The sequence below is a fragment of the Chenopodium album genome, chromosome 26 (genome assembly GCF_948465745.1).
Source record: "Chenopodium album chromosome 26, dcCheAlbu1.1, whole genome shotgun sequence".
NCBI lineage: Eukaryota > Viridiplantae > Streptophyta > Magnoliopsida > Caryophyllales > Amaranthaceae > Chenopodium > Chenopodium album.
In genome coordinates this window covers 8867553-8894409 of record NC_137859.1, presented here as the reverse complement: position 1 = coordinate 8894409, position 26857 = coordinate 8867553, and the positions used below count along the sequence as shown (strand labels likewise).

The window sequence follows — 26857 nt, the reverse complement described above, 5'->3', positions numbered from 1 at the left end:
CACTGACCAAGTAACCCTTCTTACACGAACGAAGTAACTCCTGTCACACGGTGTGACTAGCCACATATAAGACTTTGTGTATATCGTTACATCCTAACTTTTTTAATAAAGATACACTTTGGAAAATATTTTGCATGTAAATTTCCAAACTTTAATTTCTGCCTTGGATTGGCACTTGAAATTAAGTGTGTCAACGACTTTATAAAATAGTCAGAATCTTTTTTATGTTAGCGGAAAGGAAGTCGTGGTTTTCCAACTTCCAAAAGCTTATTATTCTTCCCCGAATATCGTAGCTTTTTGTGCACGGTCTACACTCCAAATGACGCTCGCTACTTTATTTTCATCCTCACACAACTTTCCTTCTTTTACTTCGAATGGATTATACTTACTTTTTTCCCTTCAAAAAATATTTAAAATGGTTGATAGACTAATATGGATCGGAGTGGTACAAAATCGATGTATACGGAGTAGTTTATTATGCAATGATCTGAGGTTGGATAATGCGACAACTATTTTCAAAATAAGTCTTGGCGTAATTAAATTGTTATCATTAACGCATGAAAAACTATCAAGATAACAAAATTAACTCGGCCAAGTGCCCACCCCCTTAAATCAATTCTATCTATACCTACATTATCAATGGTGGGCTATAAGATTAAATAGAAGCTAAGCTATATAAACCTCCAATTTAAGCCGCCTAAGGTAAGTTCATTAGCATAAAAATGACCACAAATATAAGTTACGGTCCATTTTGTTTCACGTGTAATTCTATTATCATAAGATTTGACTACACTTACTATAATAAGATCCTAATAATAAGCAATTAGACATCAACTTGTGATAAGCTAACATTGAGATAATTTAATAAAATTTCTAAATTTTCAAACTTTACTGCATGCTCTTGCCAACCATATATAGTAGGTATTATTCGTGTCTCAAACCCTTATACAAACAAAAATTAATGTTATTATTTTGTTTTTTTATAGATGGATATATTTTTTTTTATTATTAAATTTATAATTAAATTATAATTAATACAAAGTAGGTCTTTACAGCAGGCAGGCAAAGGCAAAGGCAAAGGTTTCTTCAACTACGACTGTTAATCATTTCTTTGTTTCAGTGTGCTGCCTGGTTGATGGTTTTCAACTTTCATGTTAAACATAATCTAACAAGAAAAAGACAATTCGAAATGTCCTTTTTTATGGAAAATAAAAAGCATATTTAAAAAAAGCTCAGCCTTGCAAATAAGATAAGAATGAGAGGAAAACCCGAAAAATTAACATGAAATAGAGATGGACCGACTTTCTATTGTTATAATTGAAAATTCTCAACGTTTTATTAAACTCATTATAGTCGATCTCATATTGAAGTCTGTCATAATCAAATTTGTCTGTTTTTTTTATTGATTATTTTACAGGAAGAAATAATATCATTAATGAGTTAAAGATTTGTAAACCTAAACCACAAATTTAGAAAAATTTACATAACTTATACAACCAATATCAAAACTACTTGCATATTTGGCATAATTCACGCTCCACCACTTCAAGCTTGACACGAGTAGTGAAATTTTATTTCTTTGCATCTTTCCAAGTGTAGACCTTTATAATCTGCTCTAATGTTTTGATTGTAGAGTTGATAACAAACCCTAAATCCATATGAACCTTAAATTATTTCTCTTGAATGGTTGATACTTAAAAATATATTACTAATCTTGTAATTGTCGTTGTTTATCATCTATTCTACATTTCTACAATTGAATTGATCTAAAGTTAAAATTATTCTAAGAAGACTAATAGAATTATTATTTGTGCTAAATAACTAGTCCAAGAGAAACTGTGATAACGTGCTTTTTACCTGCTAAAATTTATTAGAATATTTAATTAATTACAAGAGGACTGCATGGTTTAATTATCGTTTATATTATAATAATCTTATTTTATTTTTCAATTGTTATGGGAAGTTTGTCACGCTAATCGAGGTCTCTGGCGTAACAAATCAAATTCATGAATTATATTTGCGGCTGAAATAAGGAAATGAAACCGCAAGTTAACTAGGCAGCATCGATAATATTAGATGAAGGTGCAAATATTTAATCATAGGAAGACCAAAACTTTTTAAAAGATTTAAAGGGTACGGTAAGATTAAGAAACCCTTCTCTTAAGGGTTACTCTTAATTAATTAAGTGAAGGAAATCTAACTCGTAACCTTTATTGGACTAATCGACTTATAAACGAATGTTATGTACGAGTACGTAGTTTCAAATTAGAGATGATGAGATTTATTAAACACGTTATAATTAAGATTGAGAAATAATTAATTGGTTTTACAAATAAATTTGTGAATAACCACAACATTTGTCAAAGACATTGTAGACAATTGTTAAAGCTTCTGCAACACAGCAATAATTCATAGACTTTATAATTAATGTTGTTTATCAAAATAATAGAAGTACAAAGTACAAAACAATAATGCTTTGTGACTCTAATTTGATACAAATATGATGATATTGTTTTTATATGGAGTACTAATCTATCAAACATATAAATGATAATGTGCATTATTTGGATATCTAATTTGGTTATATTAGGTATTCATAATTAACCAGAAGTTAAAAGGATGGTTAGGGTGAAGACTTACATAGTGCCATTAGAATTATTAATCTATATACCGATCTATTTAAGGATATTAAAAAAAAAGTTTGCTTGCATCTATCATGTATCGTCGTTTGTATTATCGTTCACATATATATACATGGTCCAGTACATTTATGCACAAATGTTAAGGGCAGTTTTTGGATGATAAAAAGAAAACAATTAAAGGATTAGACGAGGATTATTAAGAATGGATTAAGAAAGATTAATTTAGTCAATAATTGTGCAGTGTAAGTAATTTCATAGCAAACATATGTAACTCCATTTGATGACAACTTGAAAAAGTCAAACTTATATTCCAATTTAAAAAAAGGTGATAAACAAAACCAATTATGTTTTAAACGAGTTGTATTTTGAACTTCTCGTACGTGGAAGAATATGATTATGATTTTCATAAAATAAACATAAGAAAGGAAATGTTCATACATCACAAATAACCAAAGATTTGAAGATTTAAATGCTCAATAATACATAGATGATACATTCATGCATGTCAAATTACTCAGTCCTTCACCATTAAGATTAATAGAGCTAAAAAGGAAGACAAGTATTAAAGTCATAGGATTATAATATGAATTAAATGTCAGACACGGTTTTACTAAATGATTGGTTTGGTTTATAAACCAATCAACACAAGGCTGTCACCTGAAACATTATTACTATTACTCCCCTTTCTTTTTAATATAATTATTATTATTTTTATTTTTTTTGAAGGGTTTAATATAATTATTATTAAACCTAACTCTTCCATTAATTAACCCCTTTTTGTTAAAAATTTAAATTAAATTATTAAACCCCCAAAAAATTCAAAGCATCTTTCACATAATTTAATCTTAAAACTCTGCCATGGCAGGCCAATAATACTGTTCTTATTTTAAATAATTGCTAAAGGCTGCAATTGAGTAATCTTTTGTTAAACCCAAGAAACTGGATTTTTACTAGTTCTCCATTATTAATATAAATACATTATTCTAATTTCTTAAGGTGGTAAAAAAGGCATCTTTTTAATTTTATTTTTAGCTGAAATCCACTAGTTTAACTAGCTTTAATTTTTCCTTTAATTTTTTTAATAATTATTGTAATTTATAAATATGATTGTAAATCAAACAATTTACATTTTTTTTTTATTAAGTAAAGTATTGATGAGATAATTAAAGCTTCTGTTTTCATTCATTGGGTCTGGACAAGAATCTCAGCTCTGCCAACCTGGGATTCTTCTTGATGCTCCAAATTTATAAATTATTCTTTTGAGATTTTTATTATAGGATAAGATTTAAATTATATACTGATATTTATTTATTTATTAATTATTTTTTTAATTATTGTTTTACATTTTGTTTGATTATTGCAGTGAAAAAAGAGAACAGAAGCTTCTTTTTGATTTAATTTTTATTGTGGATAACATAGTAAAAAGTTTTTACAGAATAAAAAGAAAGAAAAAAAGAAAATGACATAAGTCATGAGTTGACTATAATTTAGGAAAACTTACACTGTAAAATTGTAATTATTCAAGCTTATGATTGTTTAGTATAAATAAATCAATAAAGAAAAAGGCCCCACTAATCACAGCTGGTTTACAACATAAATTTAATTATGCTTTTGTAAGTTGTAACCAACCACTTTAACACGATTTGATGCATCATTAAAATCTTAGGCAAATCAAGAAAATATTATGTTTAATCATGATGTAAATAAATCAAGTTTTTAACCCCATCATTTAGATTTTTACTTATGATTATCAAATATTAATTTTTCATAATGGAGATGGTATAATATGCTACCTTCGATTTTAAAAGTTCATAACAATTCATCTTTTCATGCTATACTATTTAACTAGTAATATGTAATATCTCTAATGATGTATTTGAAAAATTTATATAAAAAAAAAAAAAAAAAAGATAGATATCCTAATATACATATTGAGATTAATTTAACAAGATTTGACATGAATACAGAGTGTATATTCTCTATTTATAACATACTACGTACATAAATTGCATAATATAGTCAAAGGTTAGTTTGTAAATAGTGACAAAGGTCAAAATATTAAAAACCATTAGAGATACTAGTCCACGGTGTATATGTTTATCCATACTTGATTATTAGCGGAAAAAAAAAACTTCACAACCATGGAAACTAATTTTTTTTTTCCTTTCCTTTCCTTTCTTCAACTTAATATGTTACATTGAGAGGTGCAAATCCATGACTTTTGCACCAAAATGATCATAGAATATTACAAGGGATACATACTATAAGCATATAACTACACCTAAAAAATAATTAATGACAATACAAAAATTAAAAACATGAGAGGGTGAGATGAACCTATGTTGAATAATAGGGTAATAATAATAAAAGATAAAAAAGTAAAAATAATTTTCTTGATTAGATATTTAGACAATGGCCTTGGAAATAATTCAATTCTCTTTTGTATATACAATCAAGCTGCCTCTCTGTCTCTCTCTCCTTCTTCCCTCTCTTCTGGCAATCATATTCAAGATTGATGATTGGTGGTTAGAACTCAATTTTCATTAGTGGTGATGGATTTGACCCTACACAAGACAAAATTAAAGATTAGCAAAATATTAGTATAAAGTTAAATTAAACATCAATTTGCACTAATATAAAGATTATTATTGTTATAGATACACTTTAATCATCACAAATTATTAGTAACAAAGATTATTAATTACCATGTTGTTGTTGTTGTTGGAATCCATTCTCCTTTTGTCCATAACTCATCTGTACAATACTTTGAAGATCCCCCTCACATAATGATGGTAGCTGTGTAATCAAAATTGTTTCATTAATTAGTCGCATAATCTAAATAATCACTCTTTAATCCTACTCGACGTAGCTTAATTATGAGTTTTGCCAAATTTAAACCTAGCCTAGCATATAGGATAACTATAGACAAAAAGAGTTTAATTTCTTGATCAGGCAACTAGTTATTCAGACCCTTAGTCGTATCCACTAGGCCAAGACCTTATTAATTATTGTTCTATTGTGTTTATTAATTGATATAATGAACGGAAAATAAGCGCGACAAATTACCTGAGGAAGACCATTAGAGAAAGCATCAAGGGAATGTAAATGTAAAGGATGATTTTGATTATGTGAAGGGTCCATAGAAGATGGGGCCGTGGTGGTTATGCTATCTTGTAAAGGATGATTTTGATGAGGTTGGCCATAAAGGTTTGATGCCAAGGAATCTAACGGGTACATTGGATGCGTCAAGGGGTTGTTTGGTTGGATCACCTGGAATTACCATCAAAAAGAAATTTAAATTAGTCAATTATAAAGTAAATTTGTGGAAGAAAAAGATATGCTAACTTTTGAATTAACTTATAAAGATAGTAGAAAAATTAAAGTTGAACTTACATCTTTTGAGAAAAGGTTTCCCATGTTGAACTCTAGTCTTGGATTTACAGATGATAATTTCATTGATAGAAACTACACAAAAATAAAAATAAAAAAATTAGTTTAAGGAAAATGATGTTGATTAAAATCTAATTTAAGTGTAATTAGTGTAAAATTAATTAAGCCTTAAATTTTACCTCAACTTGTCTTTGTAATGACTGTACATAGTTGATAATTTCATCCAACATTAGTGCTTTTCCTGTTACCTGTAATTAGCAAATTCAAGACTATTAAAAAAAATTCCCATAAAAAAAGTTTGATTTTTTCACTAATTTAATGGAAAAAATTGCACCTTATCACAGCCAGGTACAAGATCTTGAAGAAGTTTCATTCTTTCACTAATTTTCTCTCTCCTAACCTGAAATTAACATCAACATTAAAAGAAAAGTCAATCATAGGAAATTACTAATTATGCTAAGATACAATTAAATTCTTAACCTATGAAAAATATGTAATCTTTCTAAATTTAGAATCAAAATATAATAATTCTTACTCTTTCAGCAAGACTATGACTATCAGTTGCCTGACCCCTTCTTGCTCTAACATGAATATAATCTTTTGGTGCTTCTGGAGGCTTTTGGTTTGCATCACCTCTGTTTTCCTCTGTTTTCGAAACACCGCCTTCTTCCGATTTGCTTCTCTTTGCTGTTGAATCCTCACCATTTTGAGCCACCTGAATCATTACACAATCATCAAAACGTGATTCTAAGCATAAATTTCATTTTTTCTTTTCTTTTTTTTTTTTTTTTTTTTTTTTTAGGATCATGAACTTACTTTGTTAGTATGTAGGGGTGATTGAGGCAGAGTTTCCTTTGTTTTTCCTTTAGGAGCAGGGGCTTTCCTCTTCTTATTTGATCCATTTTCGGGTGCCGGGTTTTGCCCGGAAACCGATGAATTCTCTCTAGAATTAGAGAATTCACCATGATCATTACCACACATTTCACCTTGTATTCTCTCATTCTTGTGTTTTTCATCACCTTGATTTTCAACCTCCTTAAGCAATGAAGGACTACTCAAAACCCTTGTTAGCTTACTATTGGATCGATAAGTATTTTCGTTATTACTATCGTTACTACGATTATGACCTTTATGATTATGATTGACAACATACTGGCTTGTTCTTCCGTTGAAACTCCGACTACCAAACGAAGAAAACCTCGCTGCTCGCTCCGCAAAACCCGGATCACCGGGCATTGCCGGTAAACTTGACCTCAAACCAACCGAATTTCCTAAGGCAGGAAATTTATCATTGACTAAATGATCAACGTTAGGTAATGACACACCCATCTTAGGTGGTGAGCTAAGTGGTGTACTATAACACGAGTTACTCGCACTACGATTGCCACCACCAATTCCACCAATGTACGGTGGCAGGCCATGGTGGCCGCCACCGGATACATCACCGGAGTTGCAAATATTTCCAAGTTTACCAATCAATTCCCTAATCATGAAATTGTCATTAGACAAGGCCGGGTTCGAGGCGGCCGGGGAGGACACCATAGAGCTTAAGGCAGACTCAAAGGTGTCATTTGTTGAAGTAGGAGGTGGTGTAGATAGAAAACAATCAGGTGATTGTAATTCCATTGCGGTTGATAAAGCTTGCCATGTTGGCATTGTGGATGATGAGAATGGATGATCAAAGTGTAGTGAAGGCGGTATGCCGGTGTTTAGAAAGAATTCCTTCTCCATAATTGAGAGTGAAATGTAATCCAACTCGAACTTGAACTCGAACTCGAACCGTGAATTGTGATTAGTATTGAGTGATTATTAAGATTTTTACATATGAGTGTAAGTTAGAGTTTGTAGTGTTACAAATTTTTTTTTTTGATGGGTTGAATAATTATAAATAAAAAAAAAACAGGGGAAAAAAGGGGAAGTGTTATGATGAAGAATTGAGAAAGGAGGAAAAAAAAAAGGGGAGGGTATTTGGGTGGGAAGATTGGAGCTATATAGGAAATTAAAAAGGACTGTTTAGTTGGGACCTAAAATATTTAAAAAATTAATATTTGTTTTTTTTTTATTTTATAATTTTTTAAAAAATAAAAAGGGAAAATGATATTTTAGGGGGTGGGTTGATGAAAGTAGATGAAAGGGAAAGTTTGACCAGGTTAATAAGACATACTCCGTAGTAATAAGGTTACTGACTCCCGCATAAGTAGCATTCCAAATTCATGAAGGATAATCAGAATTCTTTCTAGTCTCCGCAAAAGACGGATGAAGGACTTGAAGAGGTGAAGTTGCAAAAATTGCCCTTTTTTTCTTAGTTTTGGGTTCTACTTTGCATGCCTACTTGCTCACTACATGGTCTATACTCTACAATATTGTGTTTGTTGTGGGATTAATTATTACTCCGTGGTTCTTCTTTCTTTCTTGGCTTTTGGTTTTTTCATCAGTGGGTGATCGGATGGTAAAAAAGATATACTTCAGTCCGTCTTGTGTGCGGTTGGCTATGTGATCACTTGTAAAAAAAACAAAGTATCTCCTATAATACTGACAGAATAACCACTGTTATGCGGACCAAGTAGCCCCTTTAACACTGACCGAGTAACCCCTATAATATTGACGAAATAATCCCTGTAACACTGACCGGATAACCCCTATAAAACTAACGAACTAACTCCCATGATGACTGGTCATACGATGGGCTAGCCACCTATAAAAGTATGTGATGAAATTTAGCATAGAAATATGTGTTCAAATCTTGTATTAAGCACATTGCATATTTTTAATTGTATATGTATGATATGGAATCAAATATCTATAGAGAAAGTGTCACCTAATATACAAACTTGTTTATGAACGTAAAGAGTTGTTCAACCCTCTTTCACACACTCTCTCATCTCTTGCCTCTCATCAATCTCTCAATCTATGTCATTACCAATTACCAAAATTTGGCTACACTCAAGAACAAAAAGATATTTCTTCTCTTAGCTCTCACAAGTTTTTTCCCTGCATATAATATAAGTAAAAGTCGATCTTTCAATCTATCTCATTACCAAAGTTTGGCTAAACTACTCAAGAACAAAACTAATTTCTTCTCTTAGATCTCGCAAATTTTTTCCCTACATAACGCAAGTAAAAGTGCCTGAAAGTATATCAATATGAATGACTACACACATGAACAAGATATTTATACTAGTTCCCATCATACCTTGAGCAAATTATCTCTAGCATCATATATTACAAACGTAAGCATTAATCAGTTAATAAATCAACTAAATTTGACTAGATTATGAGGACATTATATATGACATAGATACAAACATGTATGATTGGTTGATTTGGCTTGCATTAAACATGGCTTGGACTTAAATTCCACAATTAAATTTATAAAAACATACATCAAGACTAGAATACAAAAGAAAAAACGAGAAAAAGTGTACAAGTTTATATCTCAAAACCAACTTTTTCTTTCAAGATAAACTCCGAATCACTTGACCACAGTATCACGGCATGCATCACCTCTAGTGATTTCTCTACTTTCCAACCTCCGTTGTCTCATTCTTCTTATTTTCTACCAACCTCTTTCTCTTCTTTTCTCTTCTAACTTGTAATATAACTTTAAATCAAATCTTAATAATTATCATCGCAAATGTCGCTAAATTATTGTTTACAATGCTATCTTAATTTTGATGTTTAGGTGGGCGTGAATCACTCCACTATTGCTAATATAAGCTAGCTATATATCTAGAAGTATTTCTAATTCAATTTTCTCTTTGTTAGGGCATAGTTGTGATGCAAGGACGACTATGGTGTTGTCATAAGTAGTTTGGATAATTGGATATTTAATTCTCTAGTCTTGTTTCCCATTCTAACTTCGTGCACCTAACTGAACTTTTAATTTATGCACGGTTACATGTGACAGTTAATCATTTCACAAATATATATTGTTTGCTGAAATCCCACGTATAAACTTACATAGCGATACATGTTTTGATGATCGATTTAACGGCAACATTATTTGTCTAGGCCAAGATTTAGATGTACAAAGCTAGGTAATGTGTACGAAAGATTTGCACAATTCTTAAAGATGATTCTTCTTTGGAATCAAAATCAATGTATGTATTTTTTTCCTTAAAATTTAGAATTACTTCGTACTACTTACTTATTTAGTAATACTGACATACATTAGTACATTACAAAAAAAAAAAAAAAAAAAAAAAAAAAAAAAAAAAAAAAAAAACATTTGATATGCTTTATTGGTTCACAAAACTCTCCAGACTACCTCTCTTAGACCCCTCACGTACCTAAAGTTTAAAATCTCAATAATCGATTACGAGTTTACAACCCTCTCATATATTTGGTTACAAATTTCTCTCCAAGACTAACTCTCTTAACACGTACTTACACATTATAAAATTGGTAACAAATTTATCTCGAAGACACCCTTCCTTTAATTTCCTCAAAGATGTCATGTTGGCCAACCCTATATTATAGGTACGTAGATAGTGTAGTGGGCATGAAAGGCTGGACATTGGAAAATCATTCCAAGTTAATAATATGATGAGTTGTTATTCAACGAACCATATATAACACGGTTATTCACTGTCTTAGGTACGTAATTCTACTTGTACTTTTTTATTCGACTTTGAATTTGGGCGTGTAGAATTTCTCGTGCCCTGTGGAAAAACTGTAGGAATATTCTTCACCTATAATACAGTAACACCTTTTATTTTTTGGTTTTTTTTGTTGTTCTTTACACAAAATTAATATAAAAATTATAATAAAGTCGTAAGTTACACTTTGAATTACTCCATATTTGATTCCTGCGGTATTATTACGCAATATATAATTTTTATATTTGATGAACTACTAACTACTTAATAAAATAAAAAGATGGTGGCTAATTGAAACAAACTTAAATTGTCATTTCACTAATCTTAGATCAGATTCCATTCGTCTAGAGCTAATACTCACTTTTCTTTTTTATTTTTTTTTAAAAAAAATATATACAAGTAGTAGCTAATACACATGCATTAGTCACATATACTTTGTATTATTTTAGATTCTGATTAAAGATGGTGCTTTAGTATACATAGGCCTTAAGACGATGTTCGCAGTATGTAACGAGCTAATAATATATACGGACTACAATGCTAATTACTTTTTTTTTGGTGTGTAAGACTATAATTCTTAAAATTGAAAGAATTATGATATCTTTTTGTTATTTTGATAAAAAGTCTAATGCTAAAAGTTTTTTTTTTTAAAAAAAAACATGAATTTATTAAGCTTTGGTTGAATCCCATGATTGATTTATATAGTCTATCACTTATGTATTGGGTATGAGTATCTTTTAACCATAACGACAATTAAGGCCGATGGAAAGTTTAATTATTAGTTAAAGTTTCTATATTGCTATAATAAGTAACTTAGGCACTTAGCCACGACAATTTTATAGACTTAGTATTAGCTAGCTACATATGCATACATTACACATGTATGGATTAAAATATATAATAAAAAACTCTATATACATTCCTTAAACAAAAGGTTGAGAAATAATATGACCTAGAAACATATTAAAATGAAGGCTTATAAAGAAAATAGAAAATGCTTATTAAATACTACATTTTATTACTCTATTGATTGTTAGATGATTGATTACATGTTAATCATGCAATTATTCATATAAAAATGTATAGAGGACAATAATTAGCTAGCATAGAAACCAACTCGATCAAGAGAAGATATATAATCAGAAATAAAACTCACAAGATAAGACATAAAAGCCATGAAAAAAAGTTGTTTAATAGAGTGGGCATTAAATTAGAACGTAGGGTTTTGGTCAATGATTGAACATATATAGAAATTATGATAATGATAATCTTGTAGGCTATGAACTATAACTATTAGACAGATTACATTGTTGCATTAAATTTATCCGCTGACCATAATTTTTGGTCGGTGTGACATAATTGGCAATATTGCTTGGAATTTAGAGATCTTGTGCACCTCCAAAATGCCACTAGCTCTATTAAAGAGTTTTATTTGGATGTTATTTTGAGGTTCGAGCCGCCAAGGGTACCTTTGAGGACACTCCTTTCCAATTGATTGGAGTCAGGCTAGATATCTATGGAGAAACGGTTAAATTATACTTCATATTTCATTTTAGTTCGGCTCAGTTTATGACTTTAATTTACTTTAGTTTGGCTTAATCTTAATTTATTAGTTTACTTCAATTTAACTCAGCTTAAAATTAAATAATATGCATTGACCTAGTAGTAAGGAAAGAACCTTTGTTGAGGGTTCAAACCCAAAGTATCTAGATTCTAGACAATGGATATATACATACTAATTGGTAGTGATCAATCTCCTACGGACCCATTAATTATAACCTTGAAAATTAATTGATGACTAGAAGGTTATCATCTTCAATTTTATTATAATTTTTTTGATATAATGTCGCAATCAATTGCTAATTTAATGCCTTTGATAAGGGTTGTTAAGCAATAAACAATTTTGTGTTTCCTATGTTGAAAAGGTGAAAATTGATGATATTTCTGTTGTAATACCCCTCATGATTGCTTTAAAGGAGTTTGATATACTACTCATATCAACAAGATGCATCTTTCTTTTAGGAAAGCTCATATGCTAAGAATACTGACGAAATTCGCCGGAAGGACTTGTGTTGGTTTGTGGGGACAGTCGTTGGCCCTCGATGCGCATTTCGTGACAATAGGCCCCGCCTCTCTAATTTATTTGGGGTCGGGGTGTTACATCTGTTGTGACAAAATACTTCGTAAAAGATAATCATCTATGAATCTTGCAATTTGTTGAATATTTTTGGCTTGTATAATGTATACCAATGTTTGCTGATATTTCTGTTTTCACAAAATAAAGATAGTCTATGCATCTTGCAAATTTTCACGTGCAATGGTTTTTGCTTATTGTATACAATTATTCACTTAAATCATTAAGATTATTACATCATCATCTACCAATGACAATACGATTTGAAAATTGATAGTTGTACTTAATTTAATTTTATATTTTTTATTCGAACAGACATAAATCATGCAAAGAAGGCATTGTCCTCTATGTTACATTAGACCATTGTACACATCTAGTAATAATACATTCAAAAGTTTCCAAAATATGAAAAGTTTTAAAGCTAATTTTGGCTTATTTTGCTTTTGTTCATAAAAGATGAAAAAGTTGGTAAACTAAATAATCTTATAAAAATGAGTGCTTTAGAAACTAAACTACTCCGTAGCTAGCTGTTCTATGGTGTCCCTCTTCGATCATAAGTACTAATTTTCACACTTACGTACCTAATCAATTGTTACTATCTACTAATTTTAGGCTATCTCGTCAAAAACGTAAACCATGGGTGCCAACAGTTTACAACTATCCATTCCTATACATTTTAATAATTAAGTGAAATCTCAACTTATATAAGTATATGTAGCGAGATTTAATAATCAAAAATTATAAACGACTTTAATGTAAGAAAATAGCATTCAATATTTTTTATGATTTATTAATGCATAGTTTGAAATTAATCATTACGCTATTAAGAGTTCATTAGTATCTAAATCATTAAGGATTATTTCTTTATCATTCAACCAACGACAATATATAAGTTATTGGGTATTCAGAAATCAGAATTATTCCTGTATAATTTAGCACGATAGGAATTCGGAAGTGGCCATTTACATAGAATTGTACCTCTAATGCAAAGTCAAAGCATATTATTTATTCTTCACGTTACCATCTTAGCAAGTTAATTCCCACTTAGTTGAATGATTATTAAATCATTACACTTGTTAAACCCCCCATTCCCCCAAAATAAAACGCTATCCAAGAGTAGTAAGTTTTTTTAAAGCCTTGTTTCCATATTAAATGGGTACTTTGTACACAAAAGGGTGTGTTATCTTCACTTTACAAAATAAAATTTCAAATCTGATAAATAAATTCATATAAATTTCAATAAGTTCCAATAGTTAATTCAAATAAGGTTTACTTTTGCATGAAATTAGGTCTAAGAAGTTGCAATCAAATTCAATAAATTAAATTGCAATCAGGTTTAATAAGATCAAATAAGTTCGATAAGGTAAAGGAATGCACTCATATTACTCATATTATTAATCTCAAATCATAAAAAAGTCAATTTTTTGCGAATTACTATTACTCAATTTAGGGGCCTAATTAAACTATTAGTGATGTACGTAGTATGTAATATAACCGTCATACACATTTTTAAAAATGAATTTTACTGTTGCCTAAATAAGTTAATCTCATGGTGTTGTTATGCTCTGCACGATGTATTAGTCAAGTAGATCTGTAAATAGTATGATGCAAGCTAATACGTAGTTTATATTTTGTTTCACTGATTTTTTTTATTAAGAAATTGTACCAATTTATTCCTTCTCTTTACCGGTTCAACCGGGTTCCGGTCGGGTTCACATACCATAACCAAGTGTCCAAGCTACTTATTGCTTGATATTTTATTATGGAAGTTATTATTACTACAACTATGTTTATGAAAACCCAAGTTTTCTTCCTTAATAAATAAATAATCAGTGATTACTTTTATACAATTCCTTGGCTTAGGTCAGCTGTGCATGCATGCTTGTATGTTTGAATATTAGATGTAGCAGAAATGGCCGGCCTGCAGGATGGGCTATAGGGGGGCTGGGTTGGCCTGAGAGGTGGCCTAGTAATGTCCGGTGAGGGATCGTGATTATATATATACGGGTTAATATAGCTAGGGTAGGAAATTAGTGTGTAGCTTGGATGATGCCCTAGGTTATTACATACATTAATGGTTGAAAATTTTCGGCAGGCTATTTCGATTTTTATTTAAATGTTTGATAATTATATATCATGAAAGGTTTTAATTGTTTGATTGAAAATTAAATGTAATAATGTTGATCATAAGAGATAAAGAAATTGGCATCGACTACTTCTAATTAAAAATAACATATGATCTTGCTATTCAAAAAAAATAATAATAATAACATATGATCGATATACATTGCATCAAAATCTAAGGTCTTATTGATAGTTTTAAAGTCATATTAAAAATGGCTGAAAGGAGCATTTGTATGTATTCCACAAATTTTCTACCATGGTGTTTGGTCAATCTCCCAATGCTTAAATTAAATGGCAATTTTTTTATTTTATTTTTTTTCATATACTTCATTTAGATGGTTTCTATGAAAAATTGGCAAAATTTGATTTTATTTCGCTTTTTAGTAGTAATATTTTATATTAAAAAATGTTTCTTTGATCTTATCAAGTTATCATTTGTGCAAATGACAAGTTAAGTTGATCATTCTCTCTGAACATTTTTCTAGTTTACATTTCTTGTCAAAATTAAACAAATTGAACATGAACTATGCTGTAACATGTCTCTTTTATTCCTTCCCTCAATCCCTCTCTCTTTATTTCTATCTCCTACCTATCTCTGAAGTTCTAGTCGCCATCGTTTATAACTTATACGAAGTATATAATATATCTCTAATGAGCTAAACTAAAGTGGTAAATATTTAACATAAATAAACCTTAATATATCATTCTCTTAATAATAATATCTCATATCTTTAACAGTAAGCTAGCTAATTATTGGGGGATGTGAAAATCAAAGCTATCATCTTTCATATAAAGTATATTCCAAATCTAACACCTTTTATATACACTCGGGTGTATGCATATTAAGGTAGGTGCACCCAAGGGTGCTCTATTCTAATTTGCTTTTAATTTTTTGCTTTTTTTTTTCTCATAATTAATAAGCAAAAAATATTAGTATTATTTTTTTTTTCACCTGTTTAAATAATTTTTTTTTGCTCAAAATCAACCTACCGTCTCAAGATGATTCCTCTAATACAAATAGAATAAGCTCATAATAAAAAGAGGGTAGAAATATTCCAAGATATCATATAATTATTGTTAAAAAAAATCGAAACCTACAACTACCTAATTTAAGTAACCATGCAAATTTGACACTTTTGTTTGCTAGCGTTTGCAAGTCGATATATTAAGAAAGTTTTAGTACACTAAAAGATTTGGTGAGTCAATTGTACTAGACTTGTTCAATTTCATCGTTTTATATATAAGTGTCCAACATTTTTCAATGTTTAATTGTTTATTAAATGAATTTAGCATTTTGTTTGATTTTTTATTTGATCGAGTTAGTTACAAGTTCACCACACCTAGCCCTTTCTCACTTTTTAAGGAAATAAATAAAAGCTGAAAGTGATAGAAATGCTTTCTCCCAGACCAAAATTTAGCAAGATGTTATGGAGATAGATCACATATCATATAATATATGATACAAAATTATTATATATAATAAGAATGAAATAGAAACAAATTTTGGCTGTATATACATATGATATTTTTAAACAAACGATGAATAAATAAAATATACTTGTGTATATTATGAATAAACACTAGTTAAATGAATTTTTAATAAGTGGGTGGTCCTTTAATTTTTAGATTTAATGAAACTATTTTGAAAAGGTTGAAACATACACCTTATCTATATTTGTGTGATTGTGTCTTTAGTGGTACGTACGTAGTCCTACTACTAATAAATATTGGGATGATTCCTCAATTGCATGAATAATGGGGCACCACTCTTAAATTGATACATAGTATCTTTGGTACTTTTGGCTGATGGTCTTGTAACTATTTCAAGTTGATGGGGAAGTCCATCATAATAATGTTAATATGACATGAAAGATATTCTAGGATTTGAAACGTTGAATACATGCATACTACATACTACTACCTATGTTCAAGTGGTCGATTAATTTAGGATTGAAATTTCATCATTTTTGTCACAAATGGTAAGCAAGTTTGAAATATTCGGTTTATTTAATTCATATGGAAGAGAGCGAATGTTTGTATTCTTGTAGAGGTATAAATAACGTTCTTTTTTAACTGAAATTATTCTTATTGTAGAGAACGAGTGATCACCCTATTGATTTTCCACAACTTTATTTAAAACAACTTCATGTGTATTAAGGATACGACATATGACTTCTTAATTGAATTTGAAGTAGTGTTTACTTGAAAAAGTTTCGTATTCGTTTATTGTTATAGTACAACATGACTTCTAATTTGTTGTGGCATATGTAGGAATCTTAAACAATTATAACAAAGAACACCTACACAAAGTATTTAAATGATTTACTAACAATATGTTACCTGCGTCCATATAAGCAAGAGGAAATCTAATTACCTGTCGAGAAATACCGATTAAAAAAGCAAATTAAATTAAAACTTAGGAATGAAGATTATAACCTTACATAATACTTCAAAAGTATAAATAAAATAGGCCTCAGATTTAGGCCCAAACAAAAATTATAATCACTATCAAATATCATGAAACGGTGATGGGTCGTTTATAGGGGACAAACCGATGATGAAATATTCTAATACCATTCAAAAACATTTGAAAGAGTATTGTATGTCCTACAATAAATGTGTATTTGATGGCTCTCGTTAGTTTAGTCATTATGATGAGGATTATGCTCTTTTCCATTTGAAAAATAGGAATATATACTACATACTTATCAAAAAAATAAACAAATAATTCAACCTTAACCAATAGCCTTTTGATTGGGTGCCCGTGTGACAAAGGCTAATGTATGTTTCATCATGTTAAAACATTAAACTAAATTTATTTTATAGAACTTGGTGGGATTTTTAGGACATTTTTCCAACATAAGAGGTGTTACTCAACCTATATAATTAATCCATCCCCATTTGCTAATTATTTTTCTAATTATATCTTAATTTCTTAATTATGGTAGGGGATGGTACGTACTTTCGTTCTAATTATTGTACTCCGAATATAATATTTCTTTTGTCAAAATTAAAATTAATAATTGTTTCTTAGATGTCTTTTATACTATATGCTTATATTGTGAAGAATACACTAATGTTTGTTCCAAATAGTTCTGTAACTTTTGTCTACAATTTAACACTACACGTACAACATAACTACTCTACAACCTTGTTAATTATTAGTATAATACAGCATAATTACATAATTAACTGACAAGTTGTTATTGTCTTATCTCTGAAATTAATTAAATTAATCATTCATTTAGAGAATGGTTTAAGGAATTATTAGTACAATAGTCAGTGGTGATGCTGGTGAACTGCTTTTCTTTGTCTTTGGCTTTTTACATCTTCCTTTTTGAGGTTAATTAAATTAGTGTTCTTTGTCCTCTTTCTTGGTTAACACTTGTACTACTTTGTTCATATCTTATGTTTTCTTTTAAGATCTAGGGAGATTAAATAATATTGGTCGGTTCTTTTTTATTTAATATTTCATACACTTAAGTAGCGGCGCAAGTGATAAAATGGGGTATATAGGAATACTAACTGTTTCATTTAACTTATTTGAATTTATTACTGAAAATAACAAGTACAAAAACATTCATGTGTAACATTTAGTATATTAAAAGTAAGTTAAAAAAAATACTTCAGATACTATAAGTTCATATTATAGGAGGTATGATAAGTCCAAGATAAAACATAAAAGGCTAAGTTCAAATAAAATGAGTATAAGCAAAAACAGGCCTCAACTTGCATTGACCGTTTTTCAACAAACTCAGGGCCTGTTCACATTTACTTAATTTCAGTTCAGTTCAGTTCCAATCAGTTCAGTTCAGTTCAGTTCCAATCAGTTCAGTTCAGTTCAGTTCAGTTCAGCTCTTAATTTCTCTCTCACATAAAATATTCATTTCAGCTCAATTCAGTTCAGTTCAGTTCAGTTCAGTTCCAATCAGTTCAGTTCAGTTCAGTTCAGTTCAGTTCAGCTCAATTCAGTAAATATGAACAGGCCCTTAATTTTATTGTTACAAAGTTTTAAATTTTTATTTAGCACAAAAATCAACAAGTCCGGTTCATATATGTTTAAGTTCACTATATAAGCTATAACATACAACTTTTATGATTTGAAAATGACAATAATGTAAAACCGATATTATTTATTTTTTTTAAAAAAAAAAAAAAAGAAAAAAAAAAAAAGGAGCCTCTATAAGAGTTCTTATTTATTTATCTATTCAAATTGTTTGAGCTATGGTCAACAATTTTGATAATTAGTGGATATTGGTTGAATTTTAATTGTTATTCCTTAGTTTGTAGAGGTGCTATTAATTAAATTAAGATATTGACATCTTGACTATAGCAAAAGCAAATGTATGACATGTATATCATGTATGATATATTAAGATAGTTGCCCCAAAAAAAAAAAAAAAAAAAAAAAAAAAAAAAAAAAAAAAAATTGATATATTAAGATAGTGAATATTTTTGGAAATATATCCAAAATGCAGCCTCTAGACACAAAATTGTGCTCTTGTCAAAAAAAAAAAAAAAAAAAAAAAAAAAAAAAAAAAAAAAAAAGACACAAAATTGTTGGATCCAATAAGGGCAATAACTTTTGACAAATATTACCACAATCTACTAACCACTAATGAAAGCACCATCTTATAATATCACAAATATTAGTTAGTATTAATATAACTAATGATTAACAAAATGAAACTAATCAACTATTGGTCTCTAATCTCTACTCTTTTTTTTTTTTTTTTTTTGAAAGAATCTCTACTCTTTTTTTGAGGAAAAAAGAATCTCTACTCTTAAATATATGGCGTTAGTAAATTATTGGTCGGCTAAAATGACCCATTTTGAGCTCAAGTGTAGGGGATTAGTCTGATTGGGCTTTGGCCCAGAATTTTAAAAAGAATAACAAACTCTTTAGGTTGTGTCTTGTGGGCTAAAGATGATCAGCTGTAATTCTTTAAGTTGGATTTAAAATCATACTCCCTTCATCTCATTATTATTTAGGGCCTGTTCACTTCAGCTTAATTTCAGTTCAGTTTAGTTCAGTTCAGCTTAACTCCAGTCAGTTCAATTCAGTTCAGCTCAGCCTCTAATTTCCTTCTCTCATTAAATATTCATTTCAGCTCTATTTAGTTCAGTTCAGTTCAGTTCAACTCCAATCAGCTCAGCTCAGCTCAGTTCAGTTCAGTTCAGCTCCAATCAGTTCAGTTATGTAAATGGGAACAGACCCTTAATAACATTTATGATATGTGCTTGTATTCTTTTTTGTGTGTCTCAAAATTAAACCTGGAAATTCTGACCCGACCTGTGAACTAAAATTATGACTTGAACCCGAACTAACCCGACCTGTAATGAAGTTGACTCGAACGTGATCCGATGCCCGAAACGACCAGATCCAAATGACCCGACTCGAAACCCAAAGTGACCCGACCCGATTTTAACCTTTATGATTGACCCAAAGTGACCTAAGCCAAAGTAACCTGACCCAAAAGTGACCCGATTCCTGAAGTGAATAGGATGAAATGGTGAATTACTTATTTTAGGGCTTCTTTCTTTCCTAATTAATAGATACTCATAGTTTTATTTTTACTTTATTTTTCGAACTATTTTTTAAGTGAATTTATTTTGGTGACCTGACCCAAACTTGATTCGCCCCGAACTGACCTGACCCAAATTGATCCGACCCGAAATTGACTCAACCCAAAAACCCGACTCGAAAATTGGTCCTAAAAATTAAACTGGTATGAACTAACACAACCTGAATTTGACTCGATCCGAACTTAACCCGAAGTGCTGACTCGAAACCCGAATTGACCCGAACCCTACCTGAATATTTGCTGACCCGAAATTGACCCTACTTGAACGACCTGTTTGCCAAGTCTATTATGCATAATTTTACTATCATTTTGTAGGATAACTTTACCATTTTGTACTAATAAATTTTTCATAAAAATATACCCCTATTGGCCCTATATATTAAGATTTGAAAAAAAAAAGTTTGACATGACACGACATAAATCAACATAAAATTGGGTTAGTGTCAAGGATTTATGACATATTTGATTAAACGGGTCAACATAACACGACACTATACGTTACTTTATGACATGTTTGATTAAACGGGTCGAAGGGCTATTGGGCTAAAAATTCATTGATGTGTTGGATACTGGGTTGACGTGGAGTGTTACAGCCCACAGACGAGCGAGTTCGACTGTTTTTTTTTTAACACAAATTCTGGTCTTTTCTGTGAGCAATTGTCCAGTTGTTTGGCCATTGATGATTGAATACAGTGAAACCTTAAATAAACACTTTTAATTAACTTAACTAGTACGGAGTATAGGCGTAAATTCACATTATGTCGTTCTTATAAACAGAGTATTTATTTGTACATAAATTACTACATACGAAGGGTCTGTTCACATTTACTTAATTTCAGTTCAATTCAATTCAGTTCAGCTTTATTCTAATCAGTTCAGTTCAGTTCCAATCAGTTTAGTTCAGTTCAGCTCAGTTCAGCTCCTAATTTCCCTCTCTCATAAAATATTCATTTCAGCTCAGATCAGTTCAGTTCAGCTCCAATCAGTTAAGTTCAGTTCAGTTCAGCTCCAATCAGTTAAGTTCAGTTCAGTTCAGCTCAATTCAGTAAATGTGAACAGACCCGAAGTATATAATTTGATTAGGTAAGAGTTACATAAGAATAAGAGCATCAACTTGATTTTATTTATAGGAAGCTTAGATCTTAAGAGTTACCATTATATGTGTCATGGTTATTTAACACCGACTAGTTTGATTAAGATTGTATTTAAGTAAAACGAGAAGATTCAATCTTGAATACTAGATTTGAGTAGTTAATTTTACTTTTTGCGTTGGTGTGGTTGATAAAGAGTGAGTTAGAAGAATATCTAATATGCTAAAGTATACACAAGAATTATAGTAAAATGCAAAAGTTAAGAATATAGATTGCCTCTTAGGAAATTAGGCATTCACCCTACATTACTATATATAACCAAATTTACTTATATTGTTAATTTGTTACATTATCGTTTTATAACTCTAAAGGCATTGCTTAAACATTTATCTTACCTCCACCTTTGTATAGTGAGTACCACGGAACATGTCTCTTAGTCTAGTTCAATTCCATCGTTTTTTAGTAGAAAAAAAAAAAAAGTAAAAGTAATATTCACTACTCATATAATTTACCAAATCCTTCATTCAATAGCATATTAATTTATTACCCTCAAATAAAGTTGAAAATCAAAGACAATTAGCTTAAGAAAAAAAAAATGACATAATAAGAACGTCGTTTAGTAACTCCATGCATTTTACATTTTGTTTGTGGACTAAGATCCTGCTCACTTCACTTAAAAAAAATAATACAGTATTAAGTAAAAATAATTTCAGTTCAGTAAAAATAAGTTCACTTAAAATAATTTCAGTTCAGTAAACTTAAGTTCAGTCCAGTAAAATTCAATTTTCTTAAACAAGAATCATAATAGAAAATTAGTAAAAATAATTTCAGTTCAGCAAAAATAATTTACTTAAGTAATATTAATTTAAGTTAAGTAAAAATAATTTAATTTCAACAAATATAATTTTGTTTCAATAAAAATAATTTCAATTCAGCGAAAATAAGATGAAATGAACGGGGCCTAATTGAGAAATGGGCTATACTTATTTCTTATAAAGTCCATTCTTTTCCAATTCAAAGAAATGAGTTATGAGTACATGATTTAACATAACACCATAACCCTAGGTCATTTTCATTTTGATCAACAGTAAATAATCAACCCCACTATAAATATCACTACCTTCATTTCCTCAATTTCTCATACTCTCTTGCTTCTTAAGCAATCCCCACAAACCTCCATCTCCTCTGTTTTTCTCTTCCGAAAATTACCCAATTATGGATTCTGGGTTTTCTTCAAAACTCTATTTCAAATTAGGGTTTTGATTTTCATTGCAAATGTTTCAATAATACACCCACAAAAAAAAAATCCTTTATTTTTGTTAATAAAACCTCTGTTTTTTAAGCTTTTTTCTGTCATCAATGGCGAAGTCTGTGAACTCGTTCGCTTTACTCGACGACGACGTAGAAGATGATGACGTTGAAGCTCTTTTCAATCGCATTGTCAACAAAGCTGTTGACTCGACAATTCATGCGCATAATGAGGATGAAACTTCAGATTTTGGTAATTTCTTGTGTATTTTCAATGATCTTTTAAGGGTTTTAGGGCTAAAATCGACGTTTTTTTACGCACTGTGTTATTGTTTGTTTAATTTATTCAATGTTGTGGGTTTAATGTTATGTTTCTTTAATGTTTGACAAATTTCTTCCTGTTTATTTTGGATCTTTTTGTAAAATGCTTGCTTTTTAATCATGTTTAGAATTAATTTATTTGTTTATTTGGAAAAAGTTATATGTTTGCCTGTTTAATAAATAGTACTTGCTTTGTAAAGAGATTTGTTTATTATTATACTTGATATTCACCTTTTATAGTAGTATATTTGATGTTCTTGTTAGTGATTCTATTTATTGGATAAGAATTGTTTTAATTGACACCAATTACTCAATTAGACACGTCAAAACTGACCCGACTTGTACGTTTGTACCCAAATTGTATAAATAGGGCTCTGTCTTGATTTTATCTTTCCTTTGATAACTGTATCAAATTGCTAGTGCCAGTATATAAATTACCCCGATTAGACATGTTAAAATTGACCCAACTTGAATCCCCTGACCCAAATTATATAAAGATGGCTTTGTCTTGATTTAATCTTTCCTTTGATAACTACAGTATATCAAATTGCTTGTGCCAATATATAATTGATCTCAATTAGACATGTCAAAACCGACCCGACTTGAATTGCTTGATTTTTATTGGTCGTGTTGCCAATAGTAGATTACGTATCTTGTTCATGGAGTTTAAAGATTTTGGATTTTATTTGATTTTTAAGTTTTTGCTTGCTATGGGATTTGGTAGATCTTTGGTGATCACTGTTTTTATGTGTTTGCTTCTTGCTGTTTGTTGACTTATATTAGCCCGCAATGGTAGTGGTAGTAGGAAAGGTAAAGGTCATTGGGATGGAAGCCATGATAATGGAAATGGTTGGGATGATGATATTAAGGGAGGTGGTGGACTTGAATGGAATCATAGTAGAGATTCTTATGGAAGTGGCCATGGTAAGGACTTTGGTGGCGAAAATGGGTGGGGGGATAATGTGAATGAGGCTTTTGGTGGCGAAAATGGGTGGGGTAATGTGAATGAGGTTTCTGGTGGCGAAAATGGGTGGGGTAATGTGAATGAGGCTTCTGGTTCTGGTTCTGGTGACTGTAATATTCAAACTGTAAATGATGATGCTGGGTGGCAGGAGGTTTCAAAGAGTAGGAAGGATTATGCTTATAATGGCTGCGCTTTTGGAGATAAGCATGGTTACAAGAATGGGAATGATGTCGAGAAGAGAGGTTACTGGGACCAAGTTCAGGATAATGGTGCTGCAGACGGGCAGAGGCAATACAGAAATGGAAACCAAAGATATGGTGGTGAGAGAAGAGGGTATGTGAATCAAGGTCAGGGTAATAATGCAGATGGACGAAGATACAGGAATGGAAGGCGGGGCTGTGATGGTGAGAGGAGAGGCCACGATGATAAGGTTCAAGATAACAATGCCAAATCTGAACAGCATAGTATGGAAGTTGATGTAAGTGAAGACAATAGAGCTGGAGGTGAAGAGAGGAAACACAGAAGTGGAAACCGGAATTATGGTGGTGAGAAGAGAGGTTATGGTGGAAACAGGGAAAGAGGTAGACCAGATTACAGGAATGATGATGGGCATGATTTCAGAGCTGTACATGTCAATGATTCTGGAGGGTAAGTAACTAAGTACTTTTACGAAGATTTTTTGTCATTGTGTTTTCTGCATGCTGCTTGTCATTGGGGTTCATATGTCATTATTTTTTGAGTTATTTGCTTCTATTCATATGTTTCAAATGTAGAGGTTCATGATCATAATTATTGTATGCTGGTATATTATACGAGTTTCATATTCTAGGAATTTGTATGACTTTGGTTTAGTGTGCTGCTCTGCAATCTCTTATTGTTGGAGGGAGATATCTCAATATGCGGAAGAAAATATATTCTTAGATTAGAAGAAAATAAAATGCTTGTTGAGGAGTAGGGGGACAGTGAAGCAGTCACATATCTTTATATTTACTTGAGGATCTTATTTCAGATTGATCTTTTTATCACGCATCTCAGTGTATGCAAGCACAAGCATTTTATCATCCTCTCATGGCTCGAGTATTTCCAATTAGTATACAAGACTACTATTAATTTCATCTATTCATTTAGCATATGGTGAAACTGAGATTTTATTCCTTGTTTTTCAGTTCAAATTCTTTATTAATTAGGGGTCAAGAAGTTGTGTTCATGTTTGTTTATATGTTTAAATGGTTCAACAGTGATGCTGAAATGGTTTGGGAAGCCTCAAAAGCTGCAGAAATTGAAGAACATAACATTACTGAAGAGGTCTCTGAAGATACTCGAGTCCCAAAGGAGGATACAGAAGAGCAGAAAAAGAAAACCGAACTTGAGCTTAAAAAGAAAGAGGAGGAAATGAAGGTATATGTTTTGTTACCTCAGTAAGATGGCATGTTTCTATGGCTTAAAGACTAATCAATCTTCCTCTTTCACAATTACTGTCATTTAGGAAGCTGCACTCATGACTCTGGATGAATATGAAAAGCTGCTCTTAGAGAAGAAACAGGCGCTGAATTTGCAGAAGACAGAATTGAGGAAAGTGACTATTGACAAGGAATTGGAGGGAATGCAACTGCTTGAGAAAAAGCCTCTTGCTATTGATGAGATATGGGTGAGAGTTTAATTCTCATTTTGATTGTCGGTATCTCTATGTGAAGACATGGAGTTCAATTTTGAGTATTTGTTATTTTAATGTTGTGTAGAAACCTGCTAAGGACAAGCAAAAGATGAAAAATAGTCCCAAGAATCAAGCATCAGAGACTTCAAAAACAGAAGACAATGGAGAGGTTACTGAGAGTGATGTCAATCTGGTGAGTTGGAGTTTTGATTGTTCGTGCTCAGAACTTAATAACTTGTATGGCTTAATTTAGATCTTTTAAATGAACGTTTCTTAAATTTCTATTCCAGATATCTGAGGAGGAAAAGCTGCAGAAAGATGGAAGTCTTGAGAAGAAGGAAAAGAGCCGTAAATTTGTGGTATGTACAAGCTAATGAGATTGATTGTCATTTCTTTTAATTTTTCATGGCAGTTGGTCAATGAATCTTTTAACTTGCCTTTCTGAGTATCTTTAGATTCATAGTTGTTGTTTTTTGTGAGCAGGCTGTCGAGGTACATGAAATCTTCAAGTCAACTTTCCATCGTCGGAGTTCTGGTGGAAGGGGGCAAGGGCGTGGTGGGCGTGGTGAGCAAGGTGGCTTCAGTGACCGCACTAACAGTGATGCTGCTGGACGCGCACCTGCACGTGCTCCTGCTTCTAGGCGCCCACGCATTCCAACTGACAAAGATTTTCCTGTCCTGGGTGTTTCTCTTTCTGCTCCTGTGAAAAAATCGACTTAATTTCCGTTCTTCCTAGTTAGTAGACCTATTAAGACAGCAATATTAGTCCTCTTTAGCTGGTTATCTAGAATCCTTAGGCTTGGCTTAACCATTATACTTTATACAAAGTGATTGTTTTTAACGGTTATCCTCTGCTAGTCTACTGGTTATCTGTGGTTCAGTTGATGCTGCTCCTAAGTTCTTTGCAGCACAGGTTCTGCTGCACTTGCTTTTCTTGTGCTAGTCTTAACAATGTTATAGGATCACATATGATATTACCTTTTATAAAATTAAAATGAAGAGACATTTGGAAAATGGAGTTAAACAGCAAATTTTTATTCCTTAGTTTGCATTAGAATCTATAAATAACATTTCTAAACAAAAAAAATATGTATATAATAAATATA

General features: G+C 30.9%; 2 protein-coding genes across 2 annotated transcripts; one reads left to right on the top strand and one right to left on the bottom strand.

Moving 5' to 3' along the window:
• Positions 1 to 4782: 4782 nt before the first annotated feature.
• On the bottom strand, positions 4783 to 7965 carry LOC145617210 (transcription factor bHLH62-like). Its single transcript, XM_081671898.1, has 8 exons — positions 6849 to 7965; positions 6568 to 6747; positions 6367 to 6432; positions 6212 to 6280; positions 6036 to 6107; positions 5709 to 5912; positions 5348 to 5438; positions 4783 to 5206 (listed from the first exon to the last, which is right to left on the bottom strand). Exons 1-8 carry the CDS (start codon positions 7761 to 7763, stop codon positions 5169 to 5171), a joined length of 1635 nt encoding a protein of 544 aa, XP_081528024.1. The 5' UTR covers positions 7764 to 7965; the 3' UTR covers positions 4783 to 5168.
• A 14762-nt stretch (positions 7966 to 22727) lies between these two features.
• LOC145618393 (uncharacterized) lies at positions 22728 to 26655 on the top strand. Its single transcript, XM_081673167.1, has 7 exons — positions 22728 to 23065; positions 23917 to 24745; positions 25336 to 25495; positions 25584 to 25745; positions 25837 to 25944; positions 26042 to 26110; positions 26235 to 26655. The coding sequence occupies exons 1-7, from the start codon at positions 22924 to 22926 to the stop codon at positions 26469 to 26471; spliced, it is 1707 nt and encodes a 568-aa protein (XP_081529293.1). The 5' UTR covers positions 22728 to 22923; the 3' UTR covers positions 26472 to 26655.
• Positions 26656 to 26857: the final 202 nt, after the last annotated feature.

Coding starts and splice junctions, on each gene's coding strand:
- LOC145618393 (XM_081673167.1), top strand. CDS start 22,924: ATGGCGAAGTCTGTGAACTCGTTCGCTTTACTCGACGACGACGTAGAA. Junction 23,066..23,916: donor GGATGAAACTTCAGATTTTG/GTAATTTCTTGT, acceptor GACTTATATTAG/CCCGCAATGGTAGTGGTAGT. Junction 24,746..25,335: donor CATGTCAATGATTCTGGAGG/GTAAGTAACTAA, acceptor ATGGTTCAACAG/TGATGCTGAAATGGTTTGGG.
- LOC145617210 (XM_081671898.1), bottom strand. CDS start 7,763: ATGGAGAAGGAATTCTTTCTAAACACCGGCATACCGCCTTCACTACAC. Junction 6,281..6,366: donor TTGTACCTGGCTGTGATAAG/GTGCAATTTTTT, acceptor TGCTAATTACAG/GTAACAGGAAAAGCACTAAT. Junction 6,108..6,211: donor CATTACAAAGACAAGTTGAG/GTAAAATTTAAG, acceptor ATTTTTGTGTAG/TTTCTATCAATGAAATTATC.